Source organism: Protomyctophum parallelum, assembly GCF_964188405.1.
Source record: "Protomyctophum parallelum genome assembly, chromosome: 11".
Classification (NCBI taxonomy): domain Eukaryota; kingdom Metazoa; phylum Chordata; class Actinopteri; order Myctophiformes; family Myctophidae; genus Protomyctophum; species Protomyctophum parallelum.
In genome coordinates, this window is record NC_139707.1 from 35,533,842 (window position 1) to 35,557,234 (window position 23,393).

Below are 23,393 nucleotides of genomic sequence, written 5' to 3' on the forward strand. Positions count from 1 at the left end.
GCTGTTGCCTAAAAACGTTACTGCACTACAGTCGGTCAACTCTAAAAAATCGATCTACTCTCATTGTAGACCTAATGCAGAAACAGTGAGAGAGACACGCCTGCTTTTTCCTCGAAGGAACAAAAGTCATAGATCTTCTCTGGTGCAATATTAACTTTTAAGAGACTCGTTTTTTATATATATATATAAGTTTAGCATTCCTACCTTCAGAGACCAGGCAGAGTGGGACGGACTTGGATGCCGCTCAAGAGTTATCGATGCAACAGTTCTTGTAGAAACCTAAACTTATAACCAGAAAACACGTCTGCAGACATGGGGAAGGTAGGCTACAGTAAACAACGATATACAGCATTTTTCATGTCAATTCTACAGCGTCGGACTCGTTTGGGATCATGTGTTTAATTGTATTGTAGCCTTTCTCTCCCCATGAGGAACGTTTTATGCGTGATAAGTTTCAGTTGCATGCATGGATGCAAGCTTGTCCAGAGCTGAGAGCGAGAAAGATATTTCGATTTTATTACCATATGTTTGGCTGGTTTGTGTGTGTGGACAAAGTGGTTGCAATTAACGCTCGGTTTTCAGTCAAGTTATAGTAGCATGCTTTTCTTTTGAGCGTGCAAAATTGGCGCATCATTAAAGTTAAGCCACTGTCTGTATTACCATGCATTGGCAACTTGAGTTGTTGTATGGGATGCAACTTTTATGCGACGTGTCAAATGCAAATTTATCAGAAACGGTAATATTGCATTATTCTGAGCATGATGTGTGTGACTATTATGGAAGATGCACAGCTGCACTTCTATATTCAGGTCATTTACCTCAGTTAGAAGATGCTTGTTATGAATGCTGAACTGAACACTTATGTTTCCCCATGATTATGTCTTTTGGTGCAGTTTTTGACAAGAGGCAAATAATATCCCTTTATGTATTTAAAAAAAAAAAAATCATTATTTATTAATACTAAAAGCTGTGCATACTGCATAGTATAATAGCTAATAATACAAAATAGTAATATTAATATTGTAAAAATATTTAACAAAAAAACAATAACTCAAGACTGCTCAAAGTCACTTTACATGAGGATAATGAAAAATATTAGCCTACACTATTTAGTAGAAAGTCTGAAAAGTAACAGTAGCCTACTAAAAACTGTAAAAGGTGGGTTTTGGGAGCATCATTGGTGTGATCATTAGGGAGTGCATATGACCGAAACTGAAAATTCCCTACTGTATATTGCCTATACCCCATAAAAAGCAGTGTGAACATATCTGACTATCAGAATGGCAGAATGTTGTGTTCTTTTTCTAGGACAAGGTTACCCTAGTGTGTCAGTAAAATACACTGTGACTGTAGTACACAGAATACAGAGTTGTGATGTTTGAGCAGTGACCATTAGTCATAAAATGTATCAAAATTTCAGCTCTTAAAAGAAACCTCACAAAATTGGCAAATTTTCAAATAAATATAGCTGACTGAAATAAACCTATGTGAGCATACATGTGTTATCAATGTGTGGCAGAGGGAAAGAGATGTGAGTGACATTGTATTCATGGCATTGATATAACGGTTAAAACCTTGCTGTCAATGCCATATTCCCTGCAAAAAATATCAGTAGTCTATATTAAAAGTATAACCTAATTAATTGAATGAAACACCCCCACTCTCCTTAATATCTCTCTTTCTCTGTCTTTTATTTGTTGTCGTCTTCAACAGAAACTATGTGGGACCAACTACCCAGTCAGCATCGCCTTCGTAGTGGTGAATGAGTTCTGTGAACGCTTCTCCTACTATGGCATGAAAGGTATTTTACTACTCTCGCAAACAAAAAAGTACTAGATAAGATTTTAGAAATACTCTTGTTACAAGTAGTAAAGGTCCGGTAACCATATAGCCTATACTTACAGTAAAGTACCAAAAGTAAAAGTACTCAGTCAAGTTTACAAATGAGATGAAGTGGAGTAGAAGTAAAAGTACAGAACAATTCGGTGAAAGATAAGATGAGATATGATAAGCCCTTTTTTTTCATACAAGGTATTGCAACATTCTCACGAGTGCCTCCTTAAATGCTCCTTGACGAAGGGTCGTCGGGGACGATGAATGACACTGTGGAATCAGTTTACATGCAGCGTATTTATGGTCAACAAGGGGGGGGCAATCAAGACAGACCACTGTATCGAATCCCCCTCCTCCGATCACATGATTTGTCTGTCCCACTACCTTCTCCCTTTGTCACATGTGCAGTTTGTGCACACAGAATGACACACAAACTTTAGAGGCAATATATTTTGATATTTGTTTCTGTATGTGAAGTTTGCATGTTCTCCCCATGTCTGGTAGGGAGGAGGGGGGGGGGGGCACTGCTGGCCACTGTCCTAAGCTGGCCTGCTTGAAGTGTCTTTTTAAAACACAGCTACTTTTTCACCCATTCATTTGGCTGAGCTTTTTACCTTTTTTCTTTCTGTTATATTCACCGTTATGCTTATTCCAACGCCTTTTTTTTATGCCTCTCTTATGCTTTGCAGCTTTTCATTGACCTTGTTCCGATTTTGATGTTGCTTGATGTTTTTTGTTCTTTGACTGTGCTTAGATTTTTATGTTGTTTGATATGTTTAGGTTTTTTTTGTACTTTATTTGTTTTGTAAAGCACTTTGCGCTGCACTCGTGTGCATGAAAAGTGCTCTACAAATAAAGTTTATTATTATTATTATTATTATTATTATGGTAGGCACCCTCAGTCCCTCACAAAAACTTGCAGTAATCCAGGTCTCTATATACTCGCCTCGGCCCCCTCCTTTCCCCCCAGCCTGATGGAGGGGAAAGGAATGGTTTGGAATAACGTGTTCTTCCACACGATGCAGTACGTGAACATATGAGCTCTGTTCGGGGCTCTCCCCAGGTTGGCAGAGGGAGAGTAGCTCCCAGGATTACAGCCTATAGGCAATATGTATGTTTCCAAAACCTTGAAAACAAATTAGAACAGAGGCATAATATACTACATTGAAGTATGCAAAACGAGGACATTTCACCCGATGTATAATTGAAAAGCAGATTTCAGTAAAGCATCGTTTGTGTGTCCTGGAACTAGCGGTGCTGACGCTCTACTTTGTCAACTACCTGCATTGGGACAGCGACCTCTCCACTGCCGTCTACCATGCCTTCTCCAGCCTCTGCTACTTCACACCTGTACTGGGGGCCATCATCGCAGACTCCTGGCTGGGCAAGTACAAGTGAGTCCCTTAGCTTATACCTGCTGTTTCACGTATAGTCTATTGCAGGGGGGTGGGCAACTGGCACCCGGGGGCCACATGCGGCCCCCACCTTCACTTAATGCGGCCCACATGTTAATATCAGAATACTGATATAGTATTGATTTCAGCTGTTACAATTCCAAACCCGCTTTAATTACTTAATGACTAGTATTAAAATGTTATTGTCTTTTTGTGACTTATGTAGTTAACAGTTCATAAAGTTAACATAACTATAACTAAATGCATTTGAAATTCAATAAAATGTGTTACTTTTCAGGATTAAAAAAAAATAGCCAAAATATATTCAGGTTTTCAATTCAAATATAGCAAAAATAGCTGATCTACAAGCTCAAAACGCGCCGCATAGCGACGCGTTTTGAGCTTGTAGATCGGCTATTTTTGCTACGACAGTAATATGCACTGTGGCCCTCTGGAATGAGTGTGGAAATATAATTTGGCCATCGTCAAAGTTGCCCACCCCTGGTCTATTGACTAACTCAATGTATTTTCTACAATGTAACGTTGCACTAAAGTCAGTCCTGTAAGTGCCCACATATCCTGTAAGTATTCTTGCGTCAGTAGTTAATTATTTTTGTTGGGTCGTCACTCGTCACATGCAGCACCTGTTTTCCTTGTATGAACCTCGTATAAGTATAAGTAAGCCTTGCCATGAGGCCCATATAGGGGCAGGAGCTTATCTCCTGTTTCTGTAGCGTGAGGCAGCTTGATGTACAAGTACACCCCCTGGACATGACGCTAGCATGTCGCAGGGACTTACCCCCAATCCAACCCTTGATGCTGAGTGCCAAGCAGGGAGGCACTCGGTCCCATTTTATTTTATTTTTTTAGTCTTTGGTATATCCGGAGGGGATCGAACCCCAACCTCCCAGTTTCAGGGCGGAACCTACATATACATGGCAATAAAGTGATTCTGAATTGGCATGATTCTGCATCCCTGTCTAACCATCTGAACTGTAAGCAGTACAAGAGAAATGATTCATCACTATAATGATACCAGCCGCTATCTTCTAGGATGAGTGTAACACGGAACGTAATCTTTGTTCTCAACAGGACTATAATTTACCTATCCGTTGTCTACGTCATCGGCCATGTGGTCAAGTCTGTCGGGGCCATTCCCACCGTGGGAGACAAGAACATGCACATGTAAGCACTTTGTTTTCCTCTTTACAATTTAAGGCATTTAGAGCGACTTACATTAAGCAAGAACAAAAAGCATGGCATGGTAAGAACGTAACAGTGGAATATCTATATAATGAAACTATACATAAACTATATATATATATATATATATATATACTATACATATGTACTATGGAGTGCTATGACTACATACAATGCAATTCTAGTGCTGTCTACATAACATGCTATAAGACTGTATCAAATGCTATCTAAGTCTACAAAAAGTGCTATCTACGGTCTTTGCTTCCTTCTTTTGGAATGAACAGAAGTGGTGCATGGTAGTACTAGTTAGATATTATTCATATATGCATTACAGCATCCTATACTTTGTGAATCAAGGTAACACTAACAACTAAGTTAAAGGAGAATTCCATACTAAAAGGCTTTCTTACCTTTCTTTGTAGTTGTTACGTCCCCATCAAAGAGGTCCAGGTGTTATTTTGTGCAAAAGCTCCTTATTGGCTATTTCCCCTACCATAAGCCCTAAATGAATTGCATTGAATTGAATGGGATGTATGGGGTGTTGTGCTAATTCGCTTATTTCCATCGCTCAAAATTATAATTCTTTTGTATATATCCTCTCTTCATAATGTAAATAATAACCCAAGCGGCACAGTTTACTACTTATTTCGATGGAAATAAGTGAATTAGCACAACACCCCATACATCCCATTCAATGCAATGCAATTCATTTAGGGCTTATGGTAGGGGAAATAGCCAATAAGGAGCTTTTGCACAAAATAACACCTGGACCTCTTTGATGGGGACGTAACAACTACAAAGAAAGGTAAGAAAGCCTTTTAGTATGGAATTCTCCTTTAACCCTATTGACCCCCAGGGTTTTATACTAGTAGGCACCCTCCCTTTTTTCACCCTACACCAAATATATTTGCTGAAAATAGCTTGCAAATAGCTTGCAAGCTTGCAACACACTGTTTTTGCTGAATATGTTTGTCGACTCGAGAATAGGGAATCTAGAGTTCATGTGTGTAAGTGGTGTTTCAAAGTGTGTGTGTGTGTGTGTGTGTGTGTGTGTGTGTGTGTGTCTGTGTCTGTGTCTGTGTCTGTGCCTGTGTCTGTGTCTGTGTGTGTGTGTGTGCCCCCCCCCCCCCCCCCCTCAGTGGACTGTCCATGTTCGGTCTGATTCTCATAGCTTTTGGCACGGGCGGGATCAAACCATGTGTGGCGGCATTTGGAGGAGACCAGTTTGACGAGGAACATGTAAGGCAACATGTTGTGCAATATTATCATTTGATACGCTGATACATAAGTGCAATATCAGTGGCAGGGACTGCAGTACACTTGTGGAATTGTCATCGACTAAATTGGGGGAGAAAAATCACATATATATATATATATATATATATACAGCATCTCTGTTTTTGCATGATGGACATAATGGTTAAAGGACCACTTTTCAACCTATCTTAATAGGTCGTCACTAATAATTATGAAAAAATGGCGCAATTATTTTCTACTCTCATAGGAGGGCTGTGGGCAGTTCAGAAACCCGTCCACCAGTGACATCATCGATGGTGAATCCAAGCTAATAGAAACCAAACTGCAGCCTTTCTAGTCCTGAAAAGTTGCAATGTGAAAATGGAAGCCATCGTTCTCACAATAATGAAAATCTAAACATTTTTGTAAAAAAATCTGCCTAATAATGATGGACGGTTTCTGAACTGCCCACAGCCCTCCTATGAGACACAGACTGAGTAGAAAAAAATCGTGCCATTTTATCATGATTATTAGTGAGGACCTATTATATGGAGATAGGTTGAAAAGTGGTGAAGTGGTCCTTTAACTATCGAAGAATAAAGTCAAGCCTTGGCGCAAAAGACCACATAAGAAATCAGAAATTGACACAATTAAGTGCACATGTCCTGCAATCAATCCAAAGAAATTGGAGCATAAATACAGTATTAGACAGCACTAGAAAGTATACACAATCTAATGTTGTCTTTAACGTTATGCTTAGACAATAGCAAACGTTGTCCTCTAATTCATGATGTTTCCAAATGTACATTCATCATAAGGATTTGCTATACATTGATTGATTGAAATGATTATTTGAATAAAGCAATAATAAAAATATAAAAAAAAACGACAAAGAAAAAAAACTTTTGCTTTGTTGTAACTACTATGTTTGTCAAGGCTATATAAGGGTGTTATTCTTCACAGTGGAAGCATCTATAGCAAAGACGACATAAATAGCTGTCATTCTGAAATGCTTTAATAAATGGATACAGCATGGGCTTTCATTAGTATGCCTCACTCACACACTATAAACAAAACGGCACTCGCCAAAACGGAGAATAAACAAATATCTGCTGAGATTGTTGGTCATTTGTGTGTCCTCGTCTGCTCTTTTTACCGCAGGTGAATGAAAGGAGGAAGTTTTTCTCCATTTTCTACATGTCGATCAATGCTGGGAGTGTTTTATCAACCGTCATTACGCCGATACTGAGAGGTCAGTAAAGTATTGACACTTGAGTGGCCAACTGGCCACGCAGCATAGTTGGGATTCTTTCTTATACTGTAACTATATATTGTATTAATTGTTGGACACATATTTAATCCATTTAGGCCTGACGTCGAAATTAAAAAAAAATCTTCAAATTCCTGACGGCTTTCTGAAAAACCTTGTTTCTGTATCAGTGGTGCTCAATATTTCATGTCAAGGACCCCAAAAACTATATGTAATTGGCCTCCGCCCCCCCATCTGAAAATATGTTGTTCCAGGGACCCCCCTCCCCCCCAGAAGCAAAGATTTGAGTTAAAATGTTCACTCTGGTGCCGCGCTATGAGCTTGTAGATCTGCTATTTTTCAATAGCTAAGGTATAACATAATGCTTTAAAACACCAAAAAGGGGTTCCCGCCCAAAATGGGTTAATGTTGTAAGCCAAGTTTGCTCAATTTAAGAGTCTAACTAACAACTTCTATGACGATTGTTGTATTTAGTTGTTCTTATGAGGGTCTCCAACAAGTTCTGTGTGATTCAGACTCGCAGTGTAGGAGTTATGCTGAATGAAGTTCCATTGTGTGTCCCATAAAGATAAGCGGTAGAAAGATTGAGCCAAAGAAGTCTGGCGGATGGCTCGTGGCTGGCTGATAATACGTTATCACTGGGAACAACAGAAAGTATTCTGTTTGGGTCTAGACTACAGCAAAACATAGTCATTGTGGTTCAATGTACAGTGTAATGGAACAAGCATTCAAGTAAAGGCATCTGTTATTGAATTCAGATGTCTGAACCAGGGCTATTTAAAAGGGCTATTCCATGGCAAATGGTGCATTTATATAGCTAGCATTATCCATAGATTGTGCATTACGTTCACCCATTCACACACACATACACATTCATACACAGAGGGCAGAGGAAACCATGCATGGCACCAACAGGCACATCAGGAGCAATTAGGGGTTCAATGACTTGCTCAAGGACACTTCAACACTGACTTTGGGGGAGTCCGGGTTCGAGCTGGCAACCTTGCGTTTGACATCCACCACTCTACCCCCTGAGCCACCGCCGCCCCCATGGCACTATAGAATGATTCTGGGAACTGTTGGTAACCATACCTGTTGCATTTCCATTTGCGCATGCTTTACCATAGGACAGTTTAAAGTAAACCATCCCCATTCCTGGCTTTTCAGCTGGGTTTACTAACCATGCGCAATGCACCAAAGCGTGGAAGGACTTAATGAAGTGAATCTGACCTTTTTGAAAATCACCCGATCGGCCCCGATTTCCTATCACGTGATCGGATTGGGACAACCAGTGGCGTGCACAGATAGACACTAGGGGGTGCTAGAGCACCTGCCATTTCCCCTCTGGACAGCAAGGTGCCCTTTTGGAAGAAGTGTGTACAATTAAATAAAAAGCTTCTAATATTTTAGGCCCCAAAATATATAAATCTCACACTATTAAGGCAACCGGCCGGTTCCATGCCCTGCACAAGGTGCCCTTTTTTTCCACTTGAGCACCTGCCCCTCTAAATGTCTGTGCACGCCACTGGGGACAACCCTAATGACCCTAATTTCCCTGCAGTGGGAAAGCACAAATAAACAGTCAGTCAACTCGACACACAAATGTATATGATCAGCAAAGCTTGCACCAAATCTCATACGCCATCTTGTTAATCATACATGTTCAAATCAAAATCACTACCACGATGCAAAACAAAGTGTGAAAAAGTGGATCATGGTTCAAGAATATGATGTATCGCACAGGGCTTATTTTGGGCTTGTTTTATACAGTATGTACAGTATACATTGCTATTATACTTTTTGTGCTGTAAATCACATTTTTGGTTGGACATAGTCTGGTCATGGTATATTGTCACTTGTCAGTTTGCTTGCCGGTCAGTAACCATCTTTGAAGACCACAGTACAAATACGTGTTTAACTTTTCTGTGTTCGGAGCAAATGCATTTATTTATTTTGTTTCTTAATTTATCTTTTAAATGGATATTTCACTTTCAAAAACACTTTTGGTCATTTCATCGTCTACTCAGGCTTATGTGAACACCCCGGACAGTTTTTATGTCGCTTGATTCAGTATTTAGATATTTGATATTCATTTTAGCTGCCCCGCCCCCTTCCTATACAAACCCATTATAACTTCAAACTCCATTTTAACCATGATAGATTCATCGAAAACACCCAAACTTTTTTCTGTTGACTGATAATGTCCTAATACGTCAGGGGGCAGTGTTTCTTTATTCACTGTTTTCATTTATTTTTAATATATATATTCTTATTCTTTAGTCTCCTCCGTCGCGCTACGTGATCTGCCACATTTTCCAAAATAATTATTAAAAATAAATGAAAACAGTAAATGGAAAAAACACTGCCTCCTCACGTATTAGGACAGTATCGGTCACCATAAAAACGGTTGGGTGTTTGAAGTTACAATGGGTTTGTATAGGAAGGGAAGGGGGCAGGTAAAATGAATATCAAATATACTGAATCAAGCAACTTAAAAACTGTCTGGGGTGTTCACATAAGCCTAAGTAGACGATTAAATGAAAGTGAAATTTCCTTTTAAGTATATATCACATCACTGAAAACAGTCAATCAATCAAGCCTATGTTTGCTGCAGGTGATGTGAAGTGTTTTGGAGAGGACTGCTACGCTCTGGCATTTGGAGTTCCTGCGGCTCTGATGATAGTGGCATTAGGTGAGTGGTGGAATATTTAACCACATGCACCCTAGCATCTCAATTCTGGTCATGCCATAACTTTGTAGGTGAACATTCGGCAAAAAAATTAGCAGACCTACAAAGTCACAACACGTCGCAACACGATTTCTAAAAACAAAAACGCATTGCGGGGTGACCCTCTTCAATGAAGAATACAAGATTTGATGTGGTTAATCATTTGTCAAATGATGTTTGTAATGGCACGGTAGCCTACAGCTAGTACACAAACAAAATGAATGTCTTTAATTAAAAATCCATGCAGAAAGTTCATGCTAGGTTAAGTGAGTGAATCAGTAACGCATCCCTCTTCCATGAACTACTACTACTACGGCATCTCATTGGTCAGCATTTGTAGCCTATTAGCCATGCAATCATCTCTAACTGTTCACACCTGGACACTGTGTGGAGCCAACGGGTGTAAACATGGGTGTGTGTGGGAGGCCGGTCCACTAGTTGTTTTGACGGTTCTACGGTTGCTTCCTGTTGATCGAGGCCCACTCCACACATCTGTGATGACAGCCAGTGATGACAGCCAGTGATCTCCTTTCTGCTGACTGCATCTGATCCTTTAGGATTCATGGCTGGCTGACTCCAGCAGGGCTTAACCCCCCTGCTATCAAAACAAACCATGTTTTTAAACTAGAAGGGCCAGGAGGATGACCCAGCACACAGTGGTGGGAAAAGTATACTTAAAGGTATATTCAGTGATTTCACTTAATTCAAATATCACTTATTTTTTTGTTTTGTTGTGATAATCCTCCCTACTATAGAGTGTGCTGGCCATATAAGGAGTTCCTCCCTGTCCCCAGTTAACCCCTGGGGGTCAAAAAACCTTAGGTTTCGTTTTTGACTCTCTATCCTGATTGGACGAAAGGCTGGGTCCCACAGCCAAAAACGAAACCTAAGGTTTTTTGAGTGAAATCACTGAATATACCTTTAATTGTTTTACTTAAGTAAAAGTACCAATACTGCAATTTAGAACTACTTCGTTTACAAGTAAGCAATGCATTTCCAATGGGAGTCACATGGTTTGACACAACATTTTGGTTGTATAAGTGGGTGGGGGGCAGTCGAAACACAGCTGAAAGCCGTACAACACAAATGTTGTGTCAAACCATGTGACTTCCATTGGAAATGCATTGGGGCAAGATGTATCACACCCTTTGTATACATCTAGCATGCATCAATGTTGTATGCTAGATCGAAAGGTGTGAGTCGGGCCTAAGTAAAAGTACTCATTATGCAGAATGTCCCATTTCACAAAATGTGTACTAAATCTATTGAAAATGTATAGGGTTGTCGGGTTAATGTATGTTTTCTAATCAAAATTAAAATCGCCAAAGTAACTAGTAACTAAAGTTTTCAAATAATTGTAGTGGAGGCCCTGCCTATTTCATACTTTGTCGTAGGACTAATTTAAATAACTTCAATTGGATACATTTTGTTCGTATACAATATATTTTATACATTTCCTGAAAAAACGTTTGGTTTTGGACATACATGCTTTCAGTCTGACAGTGTTTTTTGGCAGACTGGCAGGCATTAAGCAACGTTAGAATCATGCTAGTGGGACGTCCTCCCGATAAGTAACTGTCTTATCATAAATCCATAGTGTTTGTGGGAGCACATGTGCCATGTGTGTGAGTAACAGTCAAACCATCTGCAACATCAAGGTTCTACTCCCCAATGTCTACTCTGACTGCTACTCATGCTTTCTGGTTGCAGTTGTGTTCATCTCTGGCAGCGGGCTGTACAAAAAGAGTCCTCCGCAGGGAAACGTCATGCTGGATGTCTGCAAGTGTATTGGGGTGAGTCATCTCTTCTCTCGCATGTCACTGTATCGACTCCCCTGCCGCAACTCTAAACAGGCCAAGTTTGGTATTCCTCAAGGTACCGTATCCATCACTTTGATAGATAGAGGTGATCACTGGAGACTGTGCAACGAATCACTCTGCTGTTAAAGTACACGTACAATTTCATCCCAGTCTTCATCAGAGTCGGAGTGTATACTACTGTGAAAGAATGTATGAATTGGTCCTATGAGCTTTAAATGCATTTATTTCTTTGTTTTGTGGTTTTTACACTACAGTTTGCCATTAGCAACCGCTGGAAGAAATCAAAGAATGACCCACAGAGAAAACACTGGCTCGACTGGGCTGAGGAGAAATACTCGGTAAGAAGGCGTCCACTGTCTTGCACTTGGAAGAAAATGGCTTGTTGGTGTCATTTTGGTACTAATGACAATGGAATGTGTGTACGAGAGTATGAGTGTGGGTGATACTATGGTCAACAACGGGGATGGACAAAGTATTTAATCCCAGTACTTGAGCCAAAGTAGATCACTCCTGGTCAAATATTACTACTAAAATGTGTACTTTAAAAAAAGAAAAAGTACAAATTACAAAGTAAACAAAACAAACATTTATGATAGCGACAATAGCAGCAGCTACTAGCAGCTCTACAAGCTCACAATGCGTCGCATCATGACCGCTATGCGCTCACGTTATGAACTTGTAGATCGACTATTTGCACTAGATTTGCTCGATATACTGCATCGTTACACCCCTACGAAATACTTAATAAATTACTCATGTACAGTACTCATTTACTTCATTACTGTCCACCATTGATGGTCAATATATAACGTACATAATGTTTATAGTAAAGTGTTGTGGTTATTATGTGTAATAATAAGTATAATATTATAATAAGTCATAACCAATGCCGTCCAATGTTCTGTGTCTTAACAGAAGCGTCTGATCATGGAGATAAAGATGGTTCTGAGAGTTCTGCTCCTCTACATTCCTCTTCCCATGTTCTGGGCTCTCTTTGACCAGCAGGTACACTACAGCATTTACATTCCACTTCTAATGGCAGTTTCCACCTGAACACCAAAATAAATCATCGGTTCTCTGCCGTACGCTTGGAACAGTAGAACCACTTGCTGCCTCGTTCATCTGTGTCTCCTCCATTAGACGCAGTTCTTCGTCGGTATACTCTGGTTCGTTGATAATACAAAAAGATAATGACACCCGTGCGATGCGTTCAGTCATCAGATTGCATGTAAACAAACAAGAGGGAGAGATAGCGGAGCACAGAGTTGACAGGAGCGCTCTATCGACTACCTCTGGGATTACATACAGTATAAAGGCTGTCCCAGAGTGACATACAGCGCATGTGTGAGTATCAGTACACTATCATAATACGATGCGTGAAAAGGTTTCCAAGGTTTGGACCTATCTAAATACCCACATTAGAAGGAAGACAACCAGCGCCAATGCGAGCTGTGGGAGGGCAGGGGGGAGTCAGGGGGAAATGTAGAACATGGGGCATCTATGACAAAAATCAAGGGCACTATGGATGATGGCACAGGGTTCAAGGTAGATGGATGGCCAGTGTGTTTTGGTGTGGTGTTCTCCTTTTAAGACTTGCTATTGCTAACAGCAACGGACAACATCAAACTACGACGTACACTGCTGGTGTCGCTTGCTGTAAATAGCCGATTTGCCGATCTGTTAAATCAACAAGCAACATCGTCGGACATACAACAGAGCATACATGTAGCATTAGTAACTTGGATATTGGATCCAGTCTTCATTTTGTTGACTATAAGACTAAAACTAAAACTAAAACACAAAGACTAATATTTTGATATTTAGTCGACTAAGACTAGACTAAGACTTAAACAATGTCAGATGACTAAATAGGACTAAAACTAAATGGTGTGTTCAAAAGACTAAGGCTAAATCAGTAATTTGCTGTCAAAATGAACACTGGGTGGGTTGTCTCATTTCATTTGGCCCACCTTTTTAGTTCGTTAGCAGCACCAGCTGTAAGCTGCTGTGTGTCAAACCAGTCCGAACCCATCCATTGCACTGTCAATAAACATGAAGGTTCCTGCCCCTAAACTAGAAGTGTACAGTATTTCCACAATATTAAGGGCTAGGATTCCTTCTGGAGTATAGGTACTAATTTGGGTTACCACTTTCCTAAATGTTCTAACTAGCTTTTCTTTGGGGTGGCACCTAAACAGAAACATCTGATTAGAGACAACTTCAAGGTTCACTTTATTTGTCATATCCACATGTTTGCACAAACTCATACTCAGGACCAGCACTGTATATTATAAAACCTATCAATAAAAGAAGAATAAGCATACAATCATAAAGTGCAGTGCATTAAAACTGAGCTGCATTATTAAGAAAGACAAGTTTATTTATCATATAATAGGCAGGCAGCCGGTTGGCTAGTTCCGGTCCATATGGCCTTGTGGGACACATTATTGCATTGCCTGGAGAGATGATTGCTCTGTGTGTATCATTTCAAAATGGCATATTGTCATTGCCTGATTTGAGCAAGAAATATGATGCTGGGGCACGGTGGCGCAGTCTGTAGTGCTGTCGCCTCACAGCTAGAAGGTGTGCCTGATGGAGGGGAAAGGAACTGCTCGGAATAACGTGTTTCTTCCACGCGCTACGTTCGGCTGGGGAAACTCTCCCCTGTCAGTTGACAAGAAGCAGCTTGGACTCCTCATGCATAGAAGGAAGCATGAGGTCAGTCCACCAGGTTGGCAGAGGAAGTGTAGTGCCCAGGATTACATTAGATAATTGACACTGGGTGAAAAAATGGGTTGCAAAATCGTGAGATAAAGATTATGAGAAAAAAAGAAAAGAAATATGATCAGACTATTGGTATCCGAGATTAGCAGTGCAGACAGACACAGACACGATCTCCTAGCTGGCAGCTGTGATAGCGAGCTGGAGTCTTTCTAAGAAGTATAGTGTGAAGAGAGCACTACAGTAATCTAACCTGAGGTGAATACACGGATCAGGCTTTTAGACTGGGGCAAGAAAAGCTTCCAACTGTAGAGTTGTTTTTATTTTAATGTTATAAGAATCTATCCTATTAATATTTAGTGATATGGTTTCAAAAATTAAGGCATATACACTTATACAGTAACACCTTAGGTTTCTGACCTGCTTGCTGTGTTTCAGACAATTAATCAAAAATAGGAATGAATCTCCTGCCTTTGACCTTTGACCCAGTACACCGTGACCTCGTAGTAGGCCCACTACTACAGGAGAAGCTTGTATTTGTTCAGCTGAAGACCGTTTTGTGAATTCCAGCGGTTAATGTCAGTGCAATTACCAAGTTTAATTATAAGACCAAAGGCCCAGATAACATATTCCTGAGTCCCAGCTAGAGGAGCTCTAAATGGTAGCTCATTAACCACTTTTGGCCTGACGACGAAATAAAAAAATGTTTCTATGTCAGTGGTGCTCAATATTTCATGTCAAGGAACCCAACGTTTTTTTGTAAGAGGCCACTGAACCCCATCTAAAAATATGTTGTTCCTGGGACCTCCCAAGAAGCAAAGATTTGAGTTAAAAACATTCGTTCTGAAAAAATATATATTCCAAATTTGCGCCACATTTTCACGATTTTTCAAAAATAGCAGATCTACAAGCTCGTCGGTGGCGCGCTATGAGCTTGTAGATCTGCTATTTTTCAATAGCTAAATTATAACATAATGTTTAAAACACCAAAAGGGGTTCCCGCCCACAATGGGTTAAAATGCTCAGAAATAGCATAAATATAGCGGATGAATAATGTCGCATTGTGACACGGTGTGAACTTCTAGATTGGCTATTTTTGCGCAACACCGTCTTAGGTTCAACCAGTATAGAAAACAGTAAATATGCTAAAAATATGCTAAAAAAGTAATTATTTTGTCACAGGGCTCCCGTTGGACACTCCAAGCTACCAGGATGAACATGGCTTTTGTAAGCTTTGTTTTTTTATAATTATTGTCCTGTACTGTACTCTATGCTAATCTGTACAATTGTTACTTACAAATGTGATTCAAAATGTTTATTTTTTTTGTTGTGTATTTTATTGTGCATTCATATCACTGATTACTTATCACATTATCTTATCATTCTACCGGTATAATTGTGTCCATGATAAGCTTTTGTTGATGCCAAACCTCAAATGTGTCTGAAATCCGAGTCAAACTTTCGCTTTTTCTTTTTTTTTTCAACAGGGAGACTCTTTCATTCTGAAGCCTGACCAAATGCAGGTGCAGTGAAGGGTTCAAAGGCGCACACACACACACACACACACACACGCGCGCACACACACGCACGCACACTGGTAAAGCTCAGGTGAATCATCCTTTTATAAGTATCGTATTGACTAATGTTTGACATCATGTGTGGTTGTGAACTGTCCACTCTCCACAATCTCTTCCACTGGTGAGGTGACACTGTGCTTACGGATGTGCATGTGTAATCATCTCTTGTGAATGTGCAGAGCTACAATCTTTATGATTTTATTTTGTGTGACATTTTATAGAGTTGTTTTCCTCCCTCCCTTCTCGTCTCTCTCTCTCTTAGATGCTCAACGCTCTGCTCATTCTGCTGTTCGTCCCCGTCTTTGATATGATGGTCTACCCCCTCGTGGGCCTCTGTAGGATCAACCTCACGTGAGTCGGGTATAGGCCGTTTATACTTACCGTTCTCAACTTCATGGCCAAATGTACATCTAACAGGCCTCTTTTACTGGGTGTATAACCACTCGTGAACACACCTTTTTTTTTTCAACAATGTATTTATTTTCCTTTTTTAAACACAACTGACAATACAAACATACAAAAAACAACAATGAACATTACAAGACAATTACTGGTATAAAGAAAGCAAAACAACAATAACCCCCAAAAAAAACAAAAAAAACAGCAGCACTACTCCTCTTCAGCTCCATCCATTAAATGTGACAAGTTATTGTTCTTTATGTAACTTATAAAACATCCCCACACCTCCTGAAACTTTTCTTATTTGTCCTTAAGAATGTATGCAATCTTTTCCAAAGGTAAACATAAAGACAATTCCCTGAATCACTGTGTAATACTTGTCTGGCCTCTTCCAGGTCAATGCTATCATTCTCTAAGCCATTCTCTAAGGCCTATATCTATAAACATTTGTTCATTACACTTTATCTTGTGTCCTCGTGAACACACCTTAACCGCTTAAGTGAGCATTAGCATACACGGAAACCTTACTATACACTTTCAGCATCTGTCCTTGGTCAACCTTATCTTTATAGAATGTGTCCTCCTCGCCACCGTGCACGTTATAAGATTTAGACACCATTTCTGTCTAATTCTCTCCCGTGTCTCAGAGGTGGGCTGTGGACACATGTTCAGAAACCTTACTCCCTGCAGAGTCAACTAAAACTAAGACGAAAAATGTTCGTCAACGTCGCTTTTTTTCACAGACGAAAACTAAATGGAAACTAAATGAAGACTACGCTATGATGACTAAAACTAAGACTAAATATATTGACAATTTCTTCAACAAATAAAAACTAGGAAGGGACTAGTGGACAAGAGATCCAGTATAAGTCATTTTACACTTGGTTGCATGCTGAAAATAGCCAATCTACAAGCTCACAATGCGTCGCGCTGCAACGCGTTGTGGGCTTGTAGATCGGCTATTTTCAGCAAGTGTAAAATCAGTCATTACGACGGCATCAAGGCCCGCCAAAATATGATATTTAGTCGACTAAAACTTGACTAACACTAAAACATTCCGGGTGATGTAACTAAAACTAAGTGAAAACTATTCAAGAGACTACAACAAAAACTAAAATAGAAATTTGCTGCCAAAAACAACACTGGCTTACTCCGCTCCTCATCGACGGGGATTCCAAGCTATTGGATGATAGCCTTGATCACACCTGACGAAGACCCCGCAAAGGGTCGAAAAACGTTGTTCATTCCCTACAAATAAAGTACCTGAGAGAGCTCAAGATCAGTGTGCCGGACTGCCTTAATTTTTCATTTGGAAATTATACAGCCTTTCTTTCTCTTCCTGGAAAGTTAACACGCTGAAATAGAAAGCTGTTGCATTTGCATTGGTACAAAACGATTAAGGTTTAGAAATCTTTCTACAGCAAGTACTGTATAAAGTAAGTACAGATGGAGCTCGATAACCGATACCTGATAAAAAATCTGATAACAAGCTTATCGAATATCCATTATCAATAAGCTTGGAGGATCAAAGGAAGTGTAGATAAATGAAGTCCTCTGTTCAATAAGCTGTTATCGAGCATATTGCGGCCCATGACGTCATGTTTAAACAATCATGGCAAGAGGCGATCAAGAAATAAATGTAAAAAGGTGCTTGTTATCAATAAAAATTAACGACCTCCATACAAGGACCAGTTATATGAGGCTGAATGATAGTGCTTCTTTACTTACTCCCAAGCACATTTGGTCAATTCACCCTTTGTTGGTTGTGCCCCTCTTCGCACCCATTGGTTGCCGTTTCGTGGTTGGACAAAAATCCTTTCTCTCCATCCACTACCATTGAAATAACAGGTTTTTAAGTTGCTTCGTATTGATATTCTGTGCATGCGATTCTTGTTTTAAACTTGGTGTCAGTAAAAAAGGAACATCACAGGTGCTGCAGCATGGTGACTGGGCATATCATGTTTGTTTTTAGTTTATTTTTTCCAAAAATTACGTTTTAAGTTGCTGGGGGAACCATTGAAGCTTTATTATCAATGGAAAGACATGTTCTATGTATTTCCGTGGCCCCTACACGTTATTGTTAGTTTTTCACAACTTATTTTCATGCAAAAGGTACTGTGAGTAAACACACACACACACACACACACACACACACACACACATGCACACACACACACACACACACACACACACACACACACACACACACACACGCACACGCGCGCGCACACACGCACACGGACACACAGGCACGCACACATGCCGTTTATACACATAGCTCTTAAGTCATAAAGGACACATTTGCAACAGATGTTATTGCTCTCAACCTAGTCCTCTTATCAGGCAATGCGAAGGAAATCACTGTTGAGAACGATGTGACATCATAATGTGGAAAACACCTACAGTATCTGATCCATGGTGACAAGACATCACACCACATTCAGAGCAGATGCTAATTTAAGATTATACAGTGTCGACCCCTGTTGGTATTGTGTGTGCATACTGTACAACTCACCCCGGTTCGTGCCCGTTTTTCCTCCCGGAATTTTCACCAGTGAGGGGGATAACTTTGTAATATGCTATTGGCTGTTTGTATTCTTTTTGGAAAAATATAAAAAGATACTCCTGTGGAAAGGCTATATTATTTTACTTATATTGACCCTATAAACAATTTAGTATTATTTAGTATATGTAAGGTTTTGCCCACTCAAATGGTACCTCGTCAGATAATCCCCACATATACAACAACTTCTGTGAACAGACTTCACTGTAGTAGCTTTTCATAAATTATATTTGTACTTAGGCTGTTCTGCTGTCATGAAAGTTTATAGTTAGAGAAATTCAAAGTCCAGCCGTCTGCTGTCCAGCCTCTCCCACCCCTCACTGGGGAAAATTCTGGGAGGAAAACAGTAACTGGGTGAGTTGTCTTGTTACCATGTGCGTGAAGGCCTTGCATTGGCTCACTATTCCCTTTTGCCTTCATTTAGACCCCTAAAGAAGATGGCCGTTGGTATGATATTTGCGGCGTTGGCCTTTGGAGCAGCTTCTTTGGTGGAGTGGACGGTTGTGGTATGTATGGGACGATGAAAATATGTGACTTTGTGTGTTATAAGTACAGTATACACTTATCCCATACCAAGCCTTTCATTGCACTGGGTGAGGGGAAAGCAACGAGAGTGGCAGCTGATATCGGATTACTGTTATTAACCCTAGGGGCCCTATTTTGCGTGTCTTAACTACCAGGTATTATGACTTAAAGGAGAACTTTATTTTGGCCACAAAAGTTTACGGGATCTACTGAATGTGTCAAACTGACATATTGAGCCTATGACGCACACTGTGTGGCTTCCCCCCCCAGTAGGCTACCTTCACATTCAGTAGATCCTGTGATCTTTTGTGGCCAGATGTAATTTCTTGGGGTCTAGTAGGACTATAATAAATAATAACAAAATAAATCACTATAAGATTTTGTAAAAAAATATATATATTTAGCCCCATGCTCGAATGCCCCCGCCCCCTTGTCAAAAACAGCTAAAATCCCTAATACGGAAGATAGCAGCGAATGAAAAATAATCAACACTCATCTATTACTTTTTCTAATAACAACCTAAAACATGAACCTTGGTTGAAAAAAACTAAAGTTGTCCTTTAACTTAAAGGGATTGTGACATAATTTTTGTAATTTTTCTTATTTATTTATTTTGGTTTTCTGAGCTCAATGGCACCCAAAAAACCTGAGCTTATAACATTCAGTAGATTGTGCTCAGATTTTCCTGTGGAGTGTGATGTAAGAGCCAGCAAATCCCATATATCATATCGTTTTTCATTTAAGCTGAAAGACAGAGAGAAAACCACAGAAAATCCACTGAATGTTCAAAGTTCAGGTTGTTGGGTGTAATAGAGGGTATGTGCATGCATAAAGTGAATGGCAAATCGAGTGGCAAAGTGAGTTTAATGTCGTTTAACATAATTTAATGCAATCAGATTCTGTTTGGATGTATGGGCTGTCAAGGTCAGAAAGTAATTGTTTGCAACTCAGTAGGCGTTCCCGCATTACATCAAAGGTCATAAAACCTAAAAGAAAAATAAATGAAAATGAATGTCCTGAAACCGTTAAGACATGGAGGCATGGCCAATGCTATTTGGCTGCATTGATTGGCATAAGTCATGGTACTCAACTGCTCCTTTGCCACTTAACGGGAGCTGACCTTAACCTTGGGCCCAGCTGCGTGGGTACCGAGACGAGTCCCGTTGTCTGCAGCTGCCGCGAGCATGAGGGGGGGAGGGGGAGGTCACAGATGTGTCACTCTATGTGAGAGTACAAGTCTGATCATAATAAACCTTGAATCATCTGAAGCAGAGGCGTATCTACAATAAGGCGAGGACAGGCGTCCGTCTGTCCAAATCCATTTTCTGCCTGGCCAAAATTCATACACTGAGGACAAAAACAACACCTGAGAACTAGTGGACTTAGTGGACAGCGGATTGGCCGTTGCGCGTATAGCGCGGCCCTCAATCACCCATTCATGCAAATGCGTGCCTTTCAGCCTTTGTATCCTACTGTCTGGCAGGTATATCTCTTTGAAAACCTTTAGTGCTACTGATTGTGTGCGGGACGACGACAATTAACACATCTTGCCTGCCCAAAATGTAATTCCTGGAAACGCCACTGCTCTCAAGTTGTCGAGTAATTAATGTTAAGTAATTAACTGCCATTTAAATGACAGTAACTGTAACGGCATTACCAAGTTGGGAAAAATTAACTAGTTCCATAGTTACCGCAACAAATGTAATAAAACTAATCTTTCAATCATGTTCAATGGTTTGGGGAAAAGATAGGGTTCACAATGCAGATTTTTGAAGGGCAAAATGGGGCTTAAAGATGGAGTGCCGTGATTTTTGTACTCTGTTTTGTTTGTGTCTATGGAGTTAACGTTACTCTAATAGACCCCCAGGGGTGGTTATAATATTCAAATAATGTCTTCCCTGTGTATTTTTGGTTTCTTCCTGAAAGCTGAAAGCCTTCGAGTCAAAAGGCCCAATGGAAATAACACCATTTTAGTGACACCATAACCCGTCCCTAACCCCTCCCACATTATCATACAACAACAGCTGTGGGCAAGGCTTAAGTTCAGGTGGCTTACTAAGGTGAAAACCATGTATACTTAATTAACTGGTGTAATTTGTGTACACTGTACACTTTTGAAAGAAATCTTCCTCCTAGTATAATCATAATACCTGATGATCATGTTTTAGGGGGGGGGGGGGGGGGAATCACGGCACTCCATCTTTAAAGTGGTAAATAAAAAGTATCTGATAAACTAATTGAATTCCGACACATGTGCAACATGCACACAATCACAAACGGCTTATATCCAGTGCTCTCCTCCATTCCTGTCTTCCAGCAAACGGTGGTGGAGCCTGCGCCTCCGGGGGAGTGTCTCCTGCAGGTCTATAACCTGGTAGAGAGGGACATCTCTCTAAAGATCCCAGAGAACGGTCACCTGTTTACACAGCCAATCAAATACCTTGAGGTAAATATGGAGGAAGGGAAAAACTAGTTCTTTGCCGTTTGGCACTATTACAGGCATGGCCAATGCACGTTAAAATTACCACAGCTGAAACGGGTTGGTTTAATACAAACGTTATCAACGTGGCTATGGACTGCTTATCTGCTTACTTTTATAAGAGCATATAAGTATGCAGACGTCACTGACGTTTATAACAAACCAAACCGTTTGAAAATCGGTTGAAAATTAAGCAAGTTATGGTTATTTAAAAAGTACATGCACCCTATAGACACAATGTTATGCTGCCCCTCTGTAATATGGCCGCCACGTAGCAACGTCGCTCTCCATTGGCCAGCAGATGGACAGCAGGTGGACTCATCATAGGTCACCAGGTCATTCTGTTCACGGTTTCTCAACTAGTGGAAAGAACATTTAAAACAAATCCTACATTACTAAATGAATGGTCAGTGGGACCACATGCAATACCTCCACGGACCACCTGTTGAAAACCCACGTGTAGCTGATCATTAACCGTGCGAGGCCTCTCTTGTGTCCTGCCAGGACCCTCCTGAATATGTAAGGCTTCAATTAGGGCAACCCTCCAAGGTGGTGAACATGGAGATGAGCTTCGCCCCAGGCGTCGGTGAAACGTGCACTCAGACCTTCACGTCGCAGGAAGCCCACACTCTCATCTTATTTCCCAGAGACACCGGAATCGCGTGTAAACTTGTGAGTTTAGCTTTCCTAATGTACAGAGTCACATTTATATATCTGGGGTTTAAAACGTGCTTGAAGATTGATAATTCGACACACACTGAATACACACCACCAGTTTATATTTTGTCAATGTTGAGTGATCGTTTTTCTTGTTTTTTTTATCGACAATGCAGGTGACAGACCTTACAATGAAAAGTTCCAATGGCGACCCACATTTGAGGTACAGTATAATGTATTCAGGGGCGTGCAGAGAGTGTTGGAGAGGCAGGGGCTGAAAAAAGGGCACTTTTGGACAAAAATAGCAGATCTGCAAGCTCGCGACGCGTTGAGAGCTTGTAGATCAGCTATTTTCGGGGCGCAACGCAGCAGTCTTTAGCTACTGGAGATGCGGTGTGTAACGACCTGGATTTCTAAATAAATGTGTTCAACGCAAAATGCTGTGTTCAAGTTCAGGAGACTTCGGAGAGAAAAAAATGCTGAATGCTGCCTTCCGGCATGGCATGAACCATAGTAAATGCTGCATTCATGGTCTGGAAAGGGCAGTTGTTTTACAGACTGGGTAAAAGGGCAGGGGCTTGAAGCCCTCTTTGATGTGTGCACGTCCCTGAATGTAATATTTAGAGCTTGATAGTTAAGAGCAGGCTCTTCTTGAATGACACATATACTGTAGGCTTAAGCCCAAGTCAACAGTATCAATACAATCAATATCACTGTGGCTGTTTTAAACAGGTTCATCAACACACAGCCCAGGGCAGTAACCCTAACGGTTGGAGTGGAGACGTTCGAAGTGGGTGCCAACTATAGTGTCTCCTATAACAACCGGACCGTGGCGAGGAACACGTAAGTACAGTAGAACTGTGGAACACGTGACGTGAGTAGGACTGGAGTAGTCGGTACGGTATACACAGCGCTACTATACTGACGGCAAAATAATTGAGATAATAATCTTTTTACATCTTTAATTTATATTCTGGGAGAGTTTGCA

At 40.5% G+C, this 23,393-nt stretch overlaps 1 protein-coding gene across 2 annotated transcripts in view; it reads left to right on the forward strand.

Moving 5' to 3' along the window:
* The window catches only part of slc15a2 (solute carrier family 15 member 2), a 31,737-nt gene that overhangs the window by 3,182 nt on the left and 5,162 nt on the right, over positions 1–23,393 (forward strand). Inside the window, exons 1-18 of one of the 2 annotated variants that reach the window (XM_083777494.1) lie at positions 144–321; positions 1,714–1,801; positions 3,086–3,227; positions 4,320–4,412; positions 5,570–5,669; positions 6,828–6,918; positions 9,551–9,628; positions 11,375–11,457; positions 11,739–11,822; positions 12,400–12,489; positions 15,388–15,432; positions 15,693–15,728; positions 16,045–16,133; positions 19,169–19,250; positions 21,587–21,715; positions 22,253–22,420; positions 22,582–22,628; positions 23,138–23,248. In XM_083777494.1, coding sequence (XP_083633620.1) covers positions 313–321; positions 1,714–1,801; positions 3,086–3,227; positions 4,320–4,412; positions 5,570–5,669; positions 6,828–6,918; positions 9,551–9,628; positions 11,375–11,457; positions 11,739–11,822; positions 12,400–12,489; positions 15,388–15,432; positions 15,693–15,728; positions 16,045–16,133; positions 19,169–19,250; positions 21,587–21,715; positions 22,253–22,420; positions 22,582–22,628; positions 23,138–23,248 — 1,565 coding nt within the window. In that variant the 5' untranslated portion in view covers positions 144–312. Of the gene's footprint in view, positions 1–143; positions 322–1,713; positions 1,802–3,085; positions 3,228–4,319; positions 4,413–5,569; positions 5,670–6,827; positions 6,919–9,550; positions 9,629–11,374; positions 11,458–11,738; positions 11,823–12,399; positions 12,490–15,387; positions 15,433–15,692; positions 15,729–16,044; positions 16,134–19,168; positions 19,251–21,586; positions 21,716–22,252; positions 22,421–22,581; positions 22,629–23,137; positions 23,249–23,393 lie in introns of those variants that run through there. The other variant, XM_083777493.1, reaches the window with a different exon arrangement.